The 16,565-nt window shown below is 36.4% G+C and overlaps 1 protein-coding gene across 2 annotated transcripts in view; it reads right to left on the bottom strand.

The window, feature by feature from the left end:
* Ptprq (protein tyrosine phosphatase receptor type Q) overlaps window positions 1-16,565 on the bottom strand; it is a 172,856-nt gene that overhangs the window by 71,249 nt on the left and 85,042 nt on the right. For both annotated transcript variants that reach the window (XM_041672384.1, XM_041672376.1), the window contains exon 26: window positions 11,670-11,993. In XM_041672384.1, coding sequence (XP_041528318.1) covers window positions 11,670-11,993 — 324 coding nt within the window. The remainder of the gene's footprint in view (window positions 1-11,669; window positions 11,994-16,565) is intronic.

Below are 16,565 nucleotides of genomic sequence, written 5' to 3'. Positions count from 1 at the left end.
ATGCACAACCCCGGACAGTCAATCCACCAACTGATTTAATGCCATGTTGTCTTGGTTCTGGATAAACTATGAAGTAAACTTACTGCTACCATTGCTTCTTGCAGTCTCCAAAGTTTCTAGAGCATAATAGGTCATCGTGTTTCATAAAGGCATCAAGAAATATAGCGAAATCCATCTTGTCTTTGAAAAGGACACATCAATAATGAACAATCACTCAAGTAAGACCAGAAGCAGAATTGAACATTAGAAGAAAAATAAACATGACTGTTTTGCTCTCTTTCTCATTTGCTAAAGGGAATAATTTAGGTAATATAATTATTGAGACATCATTAAAGATAACTCAAAAACAAGGGATTAAAATAACCTCCAAAGTATACTTTCAGGATATGGTGTTACGGAAAGCCCTAACCCATTCATTTGTGATTGGAAATGCTTGGATTATTTGCTAAAAATAGAGATAAATATATTCAGATATTTCTTATATCAATTAGTTAGAGCTAAGAATATTACACACTGATATTTCTTTTAATTTCATGTAATTAGAAATAAAATATTTATTACTAATATTATAGAAAAAGGCATACAATTTGCTCATATATTTAAGATTTTAAAAGCATTTTTATTTATATTTTGAAAACATTAAGACTGTAAAAACCCTTTTCTGACAATATATTTGAATGCTTTTAATCGATTAATTTTATAACCTTGCTGATATTTCTTGTTAATTATCATCTTGGAAGATGCTCCTGGTAATAATACTCAGTACTATTCCAGTCCTAATAAAGTCTATACTGTTACTGAACTGCCTTCCCCACTCTAGAAAATGTCCCTCGGTGGACTACAGGCTGCTTTGGAAGTTAATGTAGAGCCTAGAATGACCTCAAACTCATTGTTTCTCACCTCCACTCCCAAGTGCCGAAATTTCACGTGTCCACAGCCATGCTTGGTCTACTAGTACATTTATACTCACTCAGAGGATTTTCCCAATCCTGCTAAGGTGTGAGAGTCCAGGCTCAATGCTCCAGATAAACATGGCACATGACTGTACAGGTATGCAGTCGTTAGGGCTGTATGAGTATAACACATGACCATCCCTTAAGATTACTGTTGCTGCTTGGTGGTGGTGGTGGTGCACCCCTTTGGAGGCAGAGACAGGAGGATCTCTGTGTGTTTGAGGCCAGCCTGGTCTAGAAGAGCTACTTCCAGGACAGCTAGGGCTATTACACAGAGAAACCCTGTATCTAAAAAGAAAATATTACTTCTGCTATCATTGTTCTGAATAATGGATAATGGAACCTACAGCTCTCCATTCAGTTACTCAGCCTGAGAAAAGTAATTATTTATATTGCCCAGCTAGAAACCCTGAAACCCACAACTGAGACCAAACTGTAAGACACAATGATGCAACCATAGCGCAAATGTTATGGAAGAAGCCAACCATGTTTTGATTTTATTTAAGGGCATTCCATAAGACGGAACCCACACCTCACACTGCTACACCGGCAAAGAACCTGAGACAACATAGGGCTGAGATCCTAAAGGAAAATCTGCTACTTTTTTTCTGTTAAAGGATCACAGCAATAAAAATGCCTCTTAATAACACAATGCTATACCTGTAGATCAATACACCACTCAACTCTCTCCAGAAAAGCTTCTTCTTGGAGTAGACAGGAATTAATAGAGGCGTATAAGGGGACAATGTGCCGAGACATTTTGAATATCTTTATCAAACTCTTCCTCACGAAGCACAGACATCTCTATGAACAACGAGCCAAAGGATTGTAAGAGTCAGAGGTCAGGATGAGTCCCAGAAAACTGTCTCATCCAGACACAGCAGAGCCAGTGGACATGTGATCTCACAGCGTCTAGGAGAGTAAGCTCAAGGCCTCCACATATTCAAACAAGATAACAATACCAACAAGAAGAAGGGGAAGTGTATGCAAAATCACACCCCTAACCATGAAGCTAGTTGCCATTTATAACTGCAAGAAAAAGGAAAATCACTTTTCTCTAATGGAGTGTCACTGGCATAGCAACTATACTATACGGGTATATATACCCGATACCCAAAAGTACTTGGTCAACACAAAACAGACTCCATGTCTTTTGTGTGCCCTTTGCTTTGCTTTAGACTTTTTTGTTTTATTAATTTTTGCTTGTTTGTTCTAATTTTTGATTTTTATTCTTTGCGTTTTTTTTTTATTTTTCCTTTGAGAGAAAGAGAGGAAGAAAGAGAGAGAGAGAATGGAACTGTGGGTAAGGAGGTGGAGAGGGAAAATCTGTTCAAAGTTGAGAGAGAAGAAAGAATATTATCAAGATATATTTGATGAAAATAAATAAAAAACATTTTCAATAGCACTCCTGAGGTACAGCAATCATGTTTCTTTTTATTTAGAGTTTTCCATAGTCAACTATGAGTTTTTATTATATCTTAAAAAATGAAAAAACAGCTGAATTTTTGATGATTTAGTTTCTGAGGCTGGCGAGGTAGTTACAAACGCAAACTCCCAACACACTAATCTTCCTTTATAGATCTTTCTGAATCAAATGAAAGATTATTCTCTGTAGAGTGAAAGCAAATCCAACTAGAAATGAGATTTGAAGTTTGTGCTGAGAAAGGAGGTGATTGTTTTAATTTTGAAAAGAGAAACTAGGGTTGAGTCATGAATAGGACAATAGAAGATTCCTTCCTACTCTGTGAAGAATGGGTCTAAACACTAATTTTAAAAAAAAAAAAAACATGGTGATAACCTTTATAATTTCTTTTGTAGGATTTAGAAAATTTGTTGCAAAACTGTCTTTATGTTTATGTTAATGAAATTTCAACAAAAATATATTTTTTAACTTTTTATTGATTCTTTGTGGATTTTCACATCCCGATCCCATTCACATCCCTGTTGTCCTTTCATAACCACCCTGTGCCCTTGAAACCTTCTCCCCTACCAAAAAAATAAAAGAAAGGAAATCATCTGTCCATGGAAGCTGTGGTGTGACACAGTGAGTCACACAGTATATACTTTAGTCTGTGCATCTTGACTTGTAAGTGTTAATTGCAATGATTCACGGGTCTGGTTCAAGGTCTCTGGCTTCTGTGACACTATGGGTATCAAGCCCTCACTGAGACTCTTCTTGGACATGCTGTCCTTTGTATTGATTTCTGGGACATTTGTTTAATAATTTGGAACAGCTCATTTGACACTATTTATTAAATGATATCATGAAATGTTATATGCTTACTGTCTGTCTCTTAAGACTACCAACCATCTTTTACCTGTGTGGTAGCACCCTAGGTGTAACACAATGTACTTCCCTTTTGTTACCCGTGTGAGTAATCTTCCTTTACCATGTACATTTATTATATTTCATTATTTCAACAAGTTATTTATGTATGAAATATCATGAGTGTTTAGACTCATTTTAGAAAATTATTTCTTTACTGTTTGAAGTCCTGACAGAAATATTAGGTACATACTCCTTTCCTGTATAAAAATTCAGATTTATGCTGATTATTAAAAAGAAAACTCAAAATTCTGAGTATTAAGTAGGTCAATTTTTAAAATTATGATAAATCTATTCTACATAAACAGTAACTCACTGGATGGATTTTACTCTTAATAACACCTATACAAATATTTGAAGGACAAGATTCAGAAAACTAAGAAAATTTATACGAATTATTTTGAAACATAGATTTGAATTTGAAATGTTTGTTCATCAAATCACCTCTTTCTTCAATATCTATAGTACATCATATGTACAAATGCATGAAGGATGGAAGAATTTATAAGTAATGGTTACCTGATTATTTCTGCTTTTAAGGTACTCAAAGTCCCATCAAAGAACAAGATAAATTATGATGTAATTTGCTTAATATTTTAAAAACACACTTTTTGGAGGCAAGAGCAAGGAGGGAAATGCCTAGAAGCTTTTTTAAAAAATACAAATGGAAAAGAAAAGGTAGCTGCTCTTCAAAAGAGTATGAAAAGGACACTAAGAACAGAAGAAATACAGGAGCATAAAGGAACAAATGGTTGTCTAAAGAATGCTGATGGGTATGTTTTACACAAAGGTATAAAAAGCATCAAAAAACTTTCATCATAAAAATGGTGTGGTAAAAATTAGAAAACAGGATAGATTGTTTTTGTACTAACCCAGAAGACGGAAATGAAGAATATTCTTAGAAACCTTAACAAAAGAAAAATAAATACAAAAACAAGAACGATTAAAACAGGAAAGTTCACGGATGATGCGAACAGGCAAAAACAAGAACCAAGAACGATTCCTCTGCTGCTACATTCAACAACAAGACAATCAGTTGTTTAATATATAGAACCAGGACACAAAAGGAAAGAAATGACTGGCCATGGCACAGAGGAGACGGGCAATTGAACCTTTGGAAATCTAAAATGGTTAGACCAATAACATCTATATACAGGTCTAAAGGAGAAACAATTTTAAAAGACAGATTTGATAGTTCTAGGCAACTGATACAGATAAGTTTCAACAGCATCGGACTGATTTCATTTATAGAATGAATTATAATTGTTCCATTTTCCCTAGTGACAGGAAGGTAGAACTATTCTAACAGAGTATTTCTTCTATCCAGGCAGTGGATTTTTGTGTGTCCTTGATTCACTTTTCCTATTTATGGCTAACATCACTTTGGCATTGTGTCTTTATATTTGTGTTGCTCTAACATTGCTTGTAAGTGTATTTTACAAATTAAATTAAGAAAAGACAATATATGGCAATGCATTAACAACCTTTTAAGACACATTAAAGTGCACTCAGTCCTCTGCTTGTCTTTCCTTCTTTTTTAGTTTGTAAAGTTACATTCCTTAGAAACTTCTTTGATGAGGCATGTTTTGTTGAATTTTTTTAACCTGACAGATGTTTGGGTAGTTAAAATTCCTCATGAGTATGGTATCCTGTGGTTTTCACAACCTAGGCTCTACCTCAGGAATTTTCCTTTCTTACAGTTCCTCTGTCCTGGTGGTCTATAGGAGATGCACGTAATGAGATTCCCTCTTCATTCCATACTAATTTCACACCCACACTTTTTTTAATGTTGTCTCTTTCCTTATTATTATGCATGCCTGTTGCACAACACAAGGATTAACCAATTTCTATACTATACTCTCAGACCACACAGCGCAAACTGAGGCTAAGGATAAGCAGAAACAAAAGGATGGATATGATAATCTATAAGTTAATGCTTTAAGTTAAATCACTCTCTCTGCCTTGTAATTTTGTGCTTTGTGTCTATATCCACACAGAACAAAATAGAGACATAATTTCTATAGAGATGATTTAAAGAGAAAACATTTTGCTTCATTATGGAGACCACAGAACAAGGGAGAAAGAAACATAGTGTGAATTGGCTGGGTATCGTTTCTGCTGTTCATTCTGGTTTATATTTTCAGATTCACATTCAAAGACAATTTAGCTCTCAGCTTGCATTCAAATTCAGAGAGATTCTGTCCTGTTGCTCTTCTTTACGAGCCCAGAGAGATTCAATAATAACACTTTCTGATACTGTAAACCAGCCTTTACACTTGCAATTCACACTTTGACATTTTTTGATATTCAACTTTTGAACAGTTTAATTTCAGACTAATCACTAAGCATGATCCCTTTCTTAAAGGCACCAAGTGCTAGTAAGTTGTTATATTAATAAATGCTTAGGGACAAGTTCCCACAGGTTAAACAAAACACACACTTACATGAAACATTATTTTGTTATATTACTACTCAGTTTTCTTCTCATCTAATTCGGTTATGTGATTAAATACTTTGTTTTAAATTGTATCATGAAACAGCACACCATTTTCCAATTGTAGAGAGTAATAGACAACATTAACTATTTTCATCTGGGTTATATGATTTTATAAAATGTCTATTAATTTTGATACGAAGAAACCTAAACATTATTTAAATGCTGAAAACATGATTGTTTTTAAAGAGATTTTTCTTTGGTTATTTTAATTAATTTTCATTGTTTGCTTGTTTTCTCTGGTTTTCTTTGAGGCAGGGTCTCACTGTGCAGCTCTGCTTGTCCTGGAACTCACTATATAGACCTCGCTGGTCTTGATCTCACAGAGATACCCCTGCCTCTGCCTCCCAAATGCTGGGGTTAAAGTGTACACCACATGTCCACCTCTAATTATTTTTGATTTTAAATGTCAGTTCACCGTTCAAGCATACATGTAGCACATGTATACATATGTTTATTATCATATATAATATATGCAGCATCTTTTAGTCTTATATATAAAATAAAATCAGGTTTCATAAAATTAACAAAATAGTGTTTTACTGCACGTATATGTAATTCAGAAATTAAAATATTTTTCATTAGAAAAATGTTTCTTCTATGAGATCAAGAAGTTGCCATATTCCTTAGAATAAAAAATAAGTAAACAACTCTTCATTAGTTAAATAATTAATTTATTACACCCACACAAAAGACTTCTCCTTTTAAGAGGTATAGCTTTATGAATGCTACAAACATAATATACTTTCATAAAGCTAAAATATGCACAGATACACATCTATAAATGATTATTTACAAAAAATAATCTATCTCCAGTTTTGAGTTAACTGACGAGTTAAACATAACTGCTCTTTAAGAATTTTAATAATGCTTTTTATTTTTAAATATCATTTCATGTATTATGATACAGGTAGCAAAGGTACACCTGTGCTAAATATATAATACATGTAATATATTTTCATTTTCTATACCATATATGTATATATTATTATATGTATATTACATATCATTACACTATAACTGGAAAAATAGTTGCATAGCAAACAGAACAACATATATAATTTTTAAATGATATATATTAATATATTATGTGTATAGTATATAATGTAATAATATTCAATAAACATATATAATATATACACACATATATTGTTCTATTCAATATGCAACTATTTCTTCCCAGTTACTAAGATTAGAATAGTTATTTCTTTTCCACACCAGAAGGGGTTAAGATACTCATGCATCTTGACTGATTGATCTCAAACTGAATGTAATTTTATTCATCTGTTTCTGAAAACAATATGATAATAAAGTCTTAACAATGGGTAAGAAGTGTCAGAAAGCAGTGTAAGGAATAGTGTTCAACTAGCAATTCAAGCACAAGAAATGTCAAGAATCCAACTTCTTCACTTTATTTGTTAGATTCTGAATTGATGTGATATGTTGTTATACTAATTAAACAAATCTACAGTAGCCTTAAGTGTCTCTATAAGAGTCAGCGCATTTAGAGAGTTTACTTCCTGAGGCAGTGTGTGGATAGTGCGTGTAGAAGTAGGCACTTCATGAGCAAGCCGCTCACAGGATGCAGAATGAAACCCTTCACAGAAGACACTGAGAAACAGGCATATTCTATCCCAAAGTTGCAAATGAACCGGCCAGATGTGATGTGTTTGAGATACATATTAAACATACTCTTTTAATTTTTAAAACTTACCTTCATGTTAAAAACTAGGTGTGTTCACTTAAAAATACCTAACCTTGCTGTTTCCTACCAAACACCAGAGTGTAGTGATTTTTTCATTTGTATTTTAATTAATAAAGCTTGCCTGAAAATCAGAGAGTAAAACAGCCCCCCCCCCATCAGCCTTACAGACCAGGCAGTGGTGACACACACTTTTAATCCCAGTAGCCACACCAGTTTGTCACAGAAACCTTTAATCCCAGCCCTAGAGAGGAATGTAAAACAGGAAAAGACAGCTCTCACACACAGTCTAATTCTGATATTCCTGGAGGCAGGATCGCCATTATGGACTGAGGTCGAGGTAAGAGCCAGTGGCTGGCTGCTTCGCTTTTCTGACCTTCAGGTTGAACCGAAATATCTGTCTCTGTGTTTTTATTAACTGTGCTACATCAGAAGACCAAATAGTTGGGCCAGAAAAACATGGCTGTGGATAATACATTATCTGCTAATTTTCCATTGTTCCTATCAACTCAGTTGTCTCATATCAGTGAGCTTTATTCATTGTGATACTCTTTCCAATCACATATAGATTCCTGGGCTTTAAAGTTTGTTCTTTTAGTTCAAAGTCCCACTTAGTCATTTGCCTACTGCTATCAGGAGCACCTCAGACCATAGCTTTGCCTCTCATCCAAGAAGTTTCTTCTTGCCCCAGGTGGAGATTATTACAGACATCCAAAACTAGCCCAAATGCTAAGAACAGGTGAGAATGGGGTGCCCAAACCCAAATGGTTACATTTACATCGCCACCCTACACCCATGGGTCAGGAAACACCTTGAGAGAGGGGTTGGAAAGGCTTAAGAGCCAGTGGACTAGGATGCTTTATATTAGATAGTGCCTTGTAGGTATGATAGAAAGGTTACATCAATGGTCTCAGCAATATGGTTGTCTAAGCAAGATTTGGCAACCAGTTGGCACGCCAATGAAGATGGGGAATTTCACCAGGTGTCACCTCTAAAGGAAGAACTATAGGCAATCAACAGCTGCTCAGAGAGAGTTAATCAGTTTTCCCCAGAGATGAGCATTGTGATAGGTTATCTAATTCCAAGAGGTCAACCCTAAACACATAAGAGCAACTGCAAATGGAATCAGCGGTGTGTGTATGTGTGTGTGTGTGTGTGTGTGTGTGTGCATGCGTGTGTGTGTGTGTGTGTGTAACAATAATTATGGAAGAAGAGGCCATGGATTTGAAAGGAAATTAGGCAGAATACTGCAGGAGCTGAAGGGAGAAGAAAGAGTAGTAAAAATGATGCAAATGTAGTACTTGTATACAAAATTTTCAAAAAAGTAAATAAAAAGAAGAGCAATGTTTTCTCAAATAATAGCATTTAAAATGACTATTCTTATTGACTTATCCCAACTAAATCAAAAGTGTTTTTACATTTCCTCTCCCTCCCTCCCTCCCTCCCTCCCTCCCTCCCTCCCTCCCTCTCTTCCTCCCTCCCTCCCTCCCTCCCCCCCCCTCTCTCTCTTAGCATTGGCATCCTAATTATCACCCACATTGGAAAACAACTCCTTCTCCCTTATCAACTATAGTTCTATAGTTTATTCAGTCAATTTTTCATTTATTTGAGAAATTCCTATAGAGTATCCGCTATTATCAGAAATTATCCGAGCTATTTAGGTTCCGGTAACAAACAACAAAAACTTTAAAAATAACTAGGTATTTATTCACTGTAAGATGGGGCTATAAAAATAACTACATGGCTATTTTAGATGGAGATGTCATAAATGATTCTAAACATAAATCATTAAATAGAAGGTTATATAATTTTTTTTTCTGATCATGCTAAGAAAGACAGGGTATAACAGTTCAGCCAAAAAGCAGGAATTTTAGCAGCAAAATTCTATAGCATAAACAGGAGGTGGAAGTAAGGAAAAGGTGGTTACAAGTCAGTCATAAAAAAGTCAAATTAGTTCACTTAGTTGAAGTTAATCCTAGACGGACAGAAGAGGGAAAAAAACACTGTCTAGATTTTCATTTTCTGCAAGTAAATCAATAGTAGTATATACAAAGATATCAAAGCGAAGACTATGGGGGAGATTTGGTGTTTAGATTTTTTTATTTCAAGAGGTTTATGAGACATGCCTGCCTAATGCTATCAACTCATATTGATATACAGTTCCTGGGAGCATTTGGGACTATACAGATTTAAGGATAATCAATATGTAAGTAGACAAAACTCATAGGAGAGAAGAAATCTAATTAATGTAACATCTCCTGATGCTGTGCAACATTAAAGAAAAAAACAAATGTGAATTTCTGGATATTCCAACACTTAGAATTAAAAAAAAAAAACAGGGCAGGAAAAATAAGCAAGAGTAACTAAGAAAGGACTGACAGGAAAGTCGGGGGGAAAGAAACAAGGAAACTAAAGGGGGGAAAATCTTCCAGAAAAGCCAAAGTATTAAAGAAAAGGCCTTGGATAAGCAATGTGTTGAAAACTGAATTTGGGGGATTCAACGTCAAGTGTAGAATTACACTACACAACATTTGTTAATCGCTATGATAAAAATGACCCAGGCACTCCAGGGAACTGTAACAAAAGATACAGGCAAGGAACCAGACAAAGTGTCTAGATAAAAGCTTATTTTATTAGCTGTAAGGTCCCACAACAGAATCCACTTGTCACTAAAAATCATGTGTCTGTCTGTCTGTCAGTCTTTGTCTGTCTGTCTGCTAATAAGAAAAAAAATTATTTTGGGAAAATAAAACTTTAATTTGAGAGGAATTCCTGAATAAGAACTTCATTAAGAGAGGAACAGTATGAATTCTGTACTTAGAGGGTGTTGTCTTTTATATAAAATATCCCTGGCAGATTCATGTTTGAATATTTCACCCCCAACTACTGGAAATTTTGGGAAGATTGTGGAATTTTTAGTGGAAGGAGGCTTTCAGGAGGAAGCACCCCACTGGAGGGCCGATGAAGAGGTTTTATAAACTGGTCTACTTCTGGTTCTTGCTCTGCTTCATGACTACAGGTGGAATGTGTCGAGTCGTGGGCATGCTCCTGATGCCATGCCCCCCTGCAATTGTGGACTAATCTCTGTGGAACTATAAGATAAAATAAGTCCCTCTTTCTTAAGTCCCTTTGGTCAGGTATTTTGTTGTTGTGTATAAATTAACACAGAAGGGAAGTAGAGCTGGCATGAGCAGCTATGTTGACTCAGAAGGGTTAGGCATGGGACAAAGATGGGTTTTGGAGAACATCTACATAAATATGGCATTCAGAATTTGACTTGCAAATCATTTACATTTCATGGAAATTCCCACACTTCCATGAAGATAGGACCCAAACATGGCTATTAATGTTTCTTAAGTAAATGGGGGGGCCAGTTATTTTAAAATATGAAACTTAAATTTAAGAGTAATCTTTATCTATACTCAATTATTTCCAAAAGGAAATGTATTTTCAGGACTTTTCCCTGAATTTGAACTGTAAATATTATTATTACAGATTACGCTTCTTTATATTATTTTTTCTTCTCCCTATCTTTAGGTGTTTATCAGATGCTTGATAATATTTTCCCAGAAACTGACATCTATTAGGGTCATCACATTTACAGTGTTTATGTTATGTATGCTTATGTGGGTCTGAATTCAATAAAAATAGTTGAAAATTCCACATAAAAGTCACAAAACTGACAGACAGTGGTGGTGCACAATTTAATCCCTGCTCTTGGAAGGCAGAGGCAGGTGAATCTCTGTGTGTTCAAGGCCAGCCTGGTCTACCAGAGCTAGTTCCAGGACAGGCTCAAAAGCTGCAGAGAAACCATCATTTCAGAAAACCAAAAAAAAAAAAAAGTCACAAAAACAATATATATGAAGTGAATGTGTAGGTATCATTCTAGGTCAGCATATGGCTAATCAATGTGGCTTAGTGGGATTCCATAAGAGAGTGTCCCCATAATTCCTTGTTGTAATATAAGACTCTAAGATGTTGACACAGTTCTAGGTGTATATAAAAAGTTCTAACAATCACCGCAATTTAGTTTTACACTTAGTTTTGTTTCAATTAAAAGCCAATATGTTGCTGCATAAGTTAGTTTGCATAATAACTCATTTTCACATTTGGTGATTTTGTACACAGTGAAATAAGAAAAAACCATTAGCACAACAGAAGCAGCATGAATAAATATGTCAAGACAATACTCACGGCCAGGCAGGGTTTGTGTAGAAATCCAACTGGAAGCATTGCCATAGCCAGCGTTGGTGCTGGCAGCCACTTGGAATCTATACCACCTAAATTTCTTTAATCCATACACCGTTTCTTCTGTTACGTTCACTTCATAGAGGAATTGAACCTTTTGCTGTTCGACACACTCGTCAGATTCCCATTCTCTGCATTTTTGAGCACGGAGCTGAGTGGTGATCTTGTAGTTTTGGAAGTAGCCAAGGATAGTGTCAGGTTTTATCCATATTAGCGTTGCACTAGTTGACTGCACATTAGTAAAAGCTATATTTGTGGGAACACTGGGAACTAAGAATTAAAGGGAAAAGTTATAAACATTATAATGCAACCTGTGAAGGTAAGTCACTTGATGGCAGTGCTCAACTCGTTATTGTCACACTTAATAAACAGAATCTCATGTTGATCCTTTGGGGGCCATCATTTCCAACATTTTGGTATTCTTCATTTCTAACTTGACTGCACAACCCACTCTGAAATGGTTGTAGACAAACACTCTGGATTTGCATAGAAAAATTTACTGATACAAAGATAATCATATGCTTACATCATCCTCAGAACTTCCCTAGATACAGCCTGAATTTTTATTGTTCTGTTCCTAAGGAGGATTTTTTTTAATAATTTAGGTATCTAGTAAGCAATAAGCACATTCTTTTTATTAGAAGTTTTGATTAAAAACTGTTTTAAGTAAGTCAGCTTACTTAATAAATTCATGGAATTAATTGAACTCCGTTGATAATGTGTATAATGAAAGTTAACTCTTTCTGTAACATCCCTGACACACTAGTATTACCATACAGACTGAAGTAACAATATATTGTCACAACCGTGTGCCCTTAGTAGGAACCCTACAACATTTTAATACCTGGGAACCATCTATCAGACTCTGAACCCACTGTTGGGCAATCAGTGTACACTAAAGCTCATGTTTTTAAAGACAATTTAGAGTAATAAAAGCATATTATAGTTAGAAATATGAAAGATCAATAGACTAAGTAGTATTGGAACTGTTCTCAACCATGAATGCTTACCCTTTTTTAAAATGATGTAAAAATTATTTTGACCTTTAAAAATTGAAATATTAATGAAAATTATGCTAATATTCAGATTAAAAGTAAAGATAATAAATGTTCAGAAAACTCACTTATTCCTAAACATGTCAAATTGGTAAAATACTTAATAAATATATAAAGATCACCTACTAGTATGAATAATATTGTAGGTACCAAAATTACAGTAAACAAATCCAGATCTTTGCTTGGTGAAATTTATATTAAAGAAAGAAATGTATTTAATTAAATAAATTTATATAGTAAAAATACAGATAAGATGGGCAATGGAGAGACGGCTTCGTGGTTAAAAGACCTTGCTTTTCCCACAGAGGACCCTAAGCTCTTTTCCCAGCACCCACAGGGTTGCTTACAGCCTTCCTTGACTACAGTTCCTGGAGATCTGGCGCCCTCTGCTGGTCTCTGCACACACAAGGGGCACATGCAGTGCACATACAACACACACACAAAACATTCTTACACATAGAAACGCTTAAAATATACAGATAGTGTTGTATATAGTGAATTGGGAGGTGGTTATTGGTGTAGAAGAAAAGGTAAAGCGGGAATGGAAGAAGGCTTCGTGGATAATAATATGTTAAATGAGAAGATACTAAGTTCCTGATAAAGGAAAGGGAGGGAGTTGTATAAAAGCTTCCAGGAGGACCAGCTCTAGTGGAGGAAACTGTAATTGGAGTGACTGTTATAGGGTGATGCTTTGCTTTGCTGCAAAATAACGAGGAGCGAGGAGTGACTAGCAGGAGGGGAGGTTCGAGAGTTGCAGGCCAGGTTGTGCGCATTATTACAGAGTGTTGTTATGGCTGTTCCATCAGCAGAGGAAAAGCAGGCTCCAGCATGCATCTGCAGAACCATTCCTGCTACTGAGTTAAGACAGACTGAAGGGAGACAAGGATGAGAATGGAGAAATGAATGTGTAGGGTTTGTCATGTCAACGCAAAGGGCCCCAGTGCTCTGGACTCAGATGGTGGCAAGAGAAGGGAAAAGGACCTTTCACGCCCCAAATATGTCTTACAGGAGGGATGGCAGGATTAACTCTTGTGCAATTGGGAGGTGAGAGGAAGGGGAGGGAAAGTGAATGGGCCCAGGCAGTGAGACTGAGCAAACTGAAACATGAGAACCAATCAAAAAATCGGAGGCCTGTGGAAGGAGAATGATCTGGAAGAAAGGATAAAGTTTTATTTTTAGTATGGTAACTCTGAAATGCTTCTCAGATACTCAGTAGAAATGAGAAATGATAGATGTCTATGTGTGTCTGGAGTTCTGTGGAAGAGGTAGGCTTCGTGTCTTAAAATTTTGAATTACCCCTGGGAACTTCTCTAGTTCTGGGTTTCTTGCTAGCCCCACAATGGGTCCCTCAATCAGGATATCTCCTTCCTTGCTCTGTCCTTCTCCCATCTTGACCATCCATTCCCTCATGTTCTCCTCCTCCCTCTCCATATCCTCTCCTCATCCTTTTCTACCATCTTCACCCCACTCTCCCATTTTCTCAGGAGATCTTGTCTAATTCCCCTTTCCAAAGGGATCTATATATGTCTCTCTTAGGGGTCTCCTTGTTACTTAGCTTCTCTAGGATCATGTATTATAGGCTCATTCTCCTTTGCTTTGCAGCTAGTATCCACAAGGATGACCCTAAGCAACAGAGGAGAGGGTGCAAGGATGACTCTAAGCAAAAGAGGCGAGGTTGCCTGAACTGGCCTTGCCCTGTAGTCAGATTGATGACTATCTTAAATGTCATCATAGAACTTTCATCCAGCAACTGATGGCAGCAGAGGCAGTGACCCATAGCAGAGTTCTGGACTGAGCTACCAAAGTCCAGTCAAAGAATGGGAGGAGTGAGAATAAGAACAAAGAGGTCAAGACCATGATGGCGATACCCATTGAAACAGACTACGTGAGCTAATGGAAGTTCATTGACTCTGGACTGACAACGGGGAAACAAGCATAGGACCAAACTAGGACCTCTGAATGTGGGTGACAGTTGTGTGACTGGGGCAGTCTGTGGGGCCACTGGCAGTGAGACAAGGATTCATCCCTACTGCAGGTACTGGCTTTTTGGAACCAATTCTATTTGGAGAAATACCTTGTTCAGCCTAGATATAGTGGGGAGGGCCTTAGTCCTGCCTCAAAGCAATGTGCTAGACTTTGTTGACTCCCCTTTTTGAATTCACAACTAAATGAATACATATCATGGGGTTTTATTTAGATGACTTGAGCAAGCTCTGCTGCTGAGAGATGAGTTAGTAAGAGAGCAGACAATGAGAAATAGAGAGTCAGATGAACAACCTCAACTTAGTCAGACCTAAAAGGAACAGGCTGGTGGTGGGGAAGGGAACAAAATCACATCCTGTGACACCATCTAGACTGATTTAAGATTTTAGTTTTTGCCTAAGTGCAGTGAAGAAATGACACGTTTGCTTTTTTTAAAAAAAAATTCATTCAGATTTACTTTGTTCTTTTTCAAATTCATTGCCTCTTCCCCTTGAGAGCCAAGTAGGTCAGGACATTTTCCTTTTGTATATCTCCAGCCACTCCTTCCATCTTTGACCCAAGGTTTTTTAACCCACCAAAGGTGAAACCAACCAAGAAGGTGGAGCCTTGCAAGGACCAAGTAACTGCAGCCTTCAAGGACAGGAAATTAAACCCTGCCACAATTACGTGTTCTAGAGGGAGGACTCCGAGGTGCGTATAAAACCATACAGGAGAGAGCAGATGCTAGTTAATGAACTACAAAAGGCAGAGGTACTGGCTCCTTCTCATCTTATCAGGAGACACAATTGTTATCTGTGGCTGTGGGAGCAATGTTGTCTTTCAACTTTCAGATATTAGCAAATGAGACCCCATTAAAAAAATTGATGCAGAATAATATTTTCAGTAAATTACTGGTTCAAAGAATCCAGTTTTTCCCAAGTAAGTATTCCAAAGAAGGAAACTGTAAGTAGAGTCATACTTTTGCCTGACAAAGCCCAGATATACAATTTCCTAACTGTTGATAGTGGAAACGTATGCTCACGTGCAGCAAACTCTTCTGTTTCATACCATGGGACAACCACATAGAAGCAACAATGAAGAGTGCGGTTCCCCAGCAAGTATTTGTGTGAATAAATTCTAATTCATTGAAATAGTCCTTTGATTTTGATGCGGCATCAAATACAGCACACGTTTTTCCATTCAATGTATCTAGAAAGATGAGCTAGAAATGATCAGACCCCCAATATATGCTGTTATGCATGGATAATCTATAACAGGGCAACTTCACAAGTACTCCTAAGTGACCAGCAGTAATGCTCATTTAGACCCAGTATCTTCACTTTTGATGAGCTGTATGCGGAACTGGACCATTTCAAGGCAACCGCCCTATTGAATTACAGATACAAAGAGGATTACTCCCACTTTAGCATGGAGAATCAGATTTCCATTCTTTAAGAATGACTAAAAATTTCAAACTTTTTTTTTTTAACCCACAGATGGTACTAATTTGAACACATCATTCCATGTTTCCTGGAGTAATCACACAGCTTGCTTAAATTTTCTAAACATGACTGAACTGTGATGAAGCGATCAACATTAATGACCAAAGCATTTCGGAAATTACATTTTTATTCATAAATTATTTGTATCAGCAAAAACATGCTCATCACTGTTGAACTCAAGAGCCTGTTAAACTTGCTAGAGATTTAAATATCCCCCAGTCTCCATGGACTAAATTGCAGTATCTACATGATGGACGTACATATAATATTTAAATATTATGTTAATTTATGAGAGTCACGTTTTAGAAATTGCCAGCCTCTTA

The sequence above is a fragment of the Microtus oregoni genome, unplaced genomic scaffold, assembly GCF_018167655.1.
Source record: "Microtus oregoni isolate MIOR12 unplaced genomic scaffold, Mior012 000001F_ref0000356, whole genome shotgun sequence".
NCBI classification, from domain to species: Eukaryota; Metazoa; Chordata; class Mammalia; order Rodentia; family Cricetidae; genus Microtus; species Microtus oregoni.
This window is presented reverse-complemented; position numbering and strand designations above follow the sequence as displayed.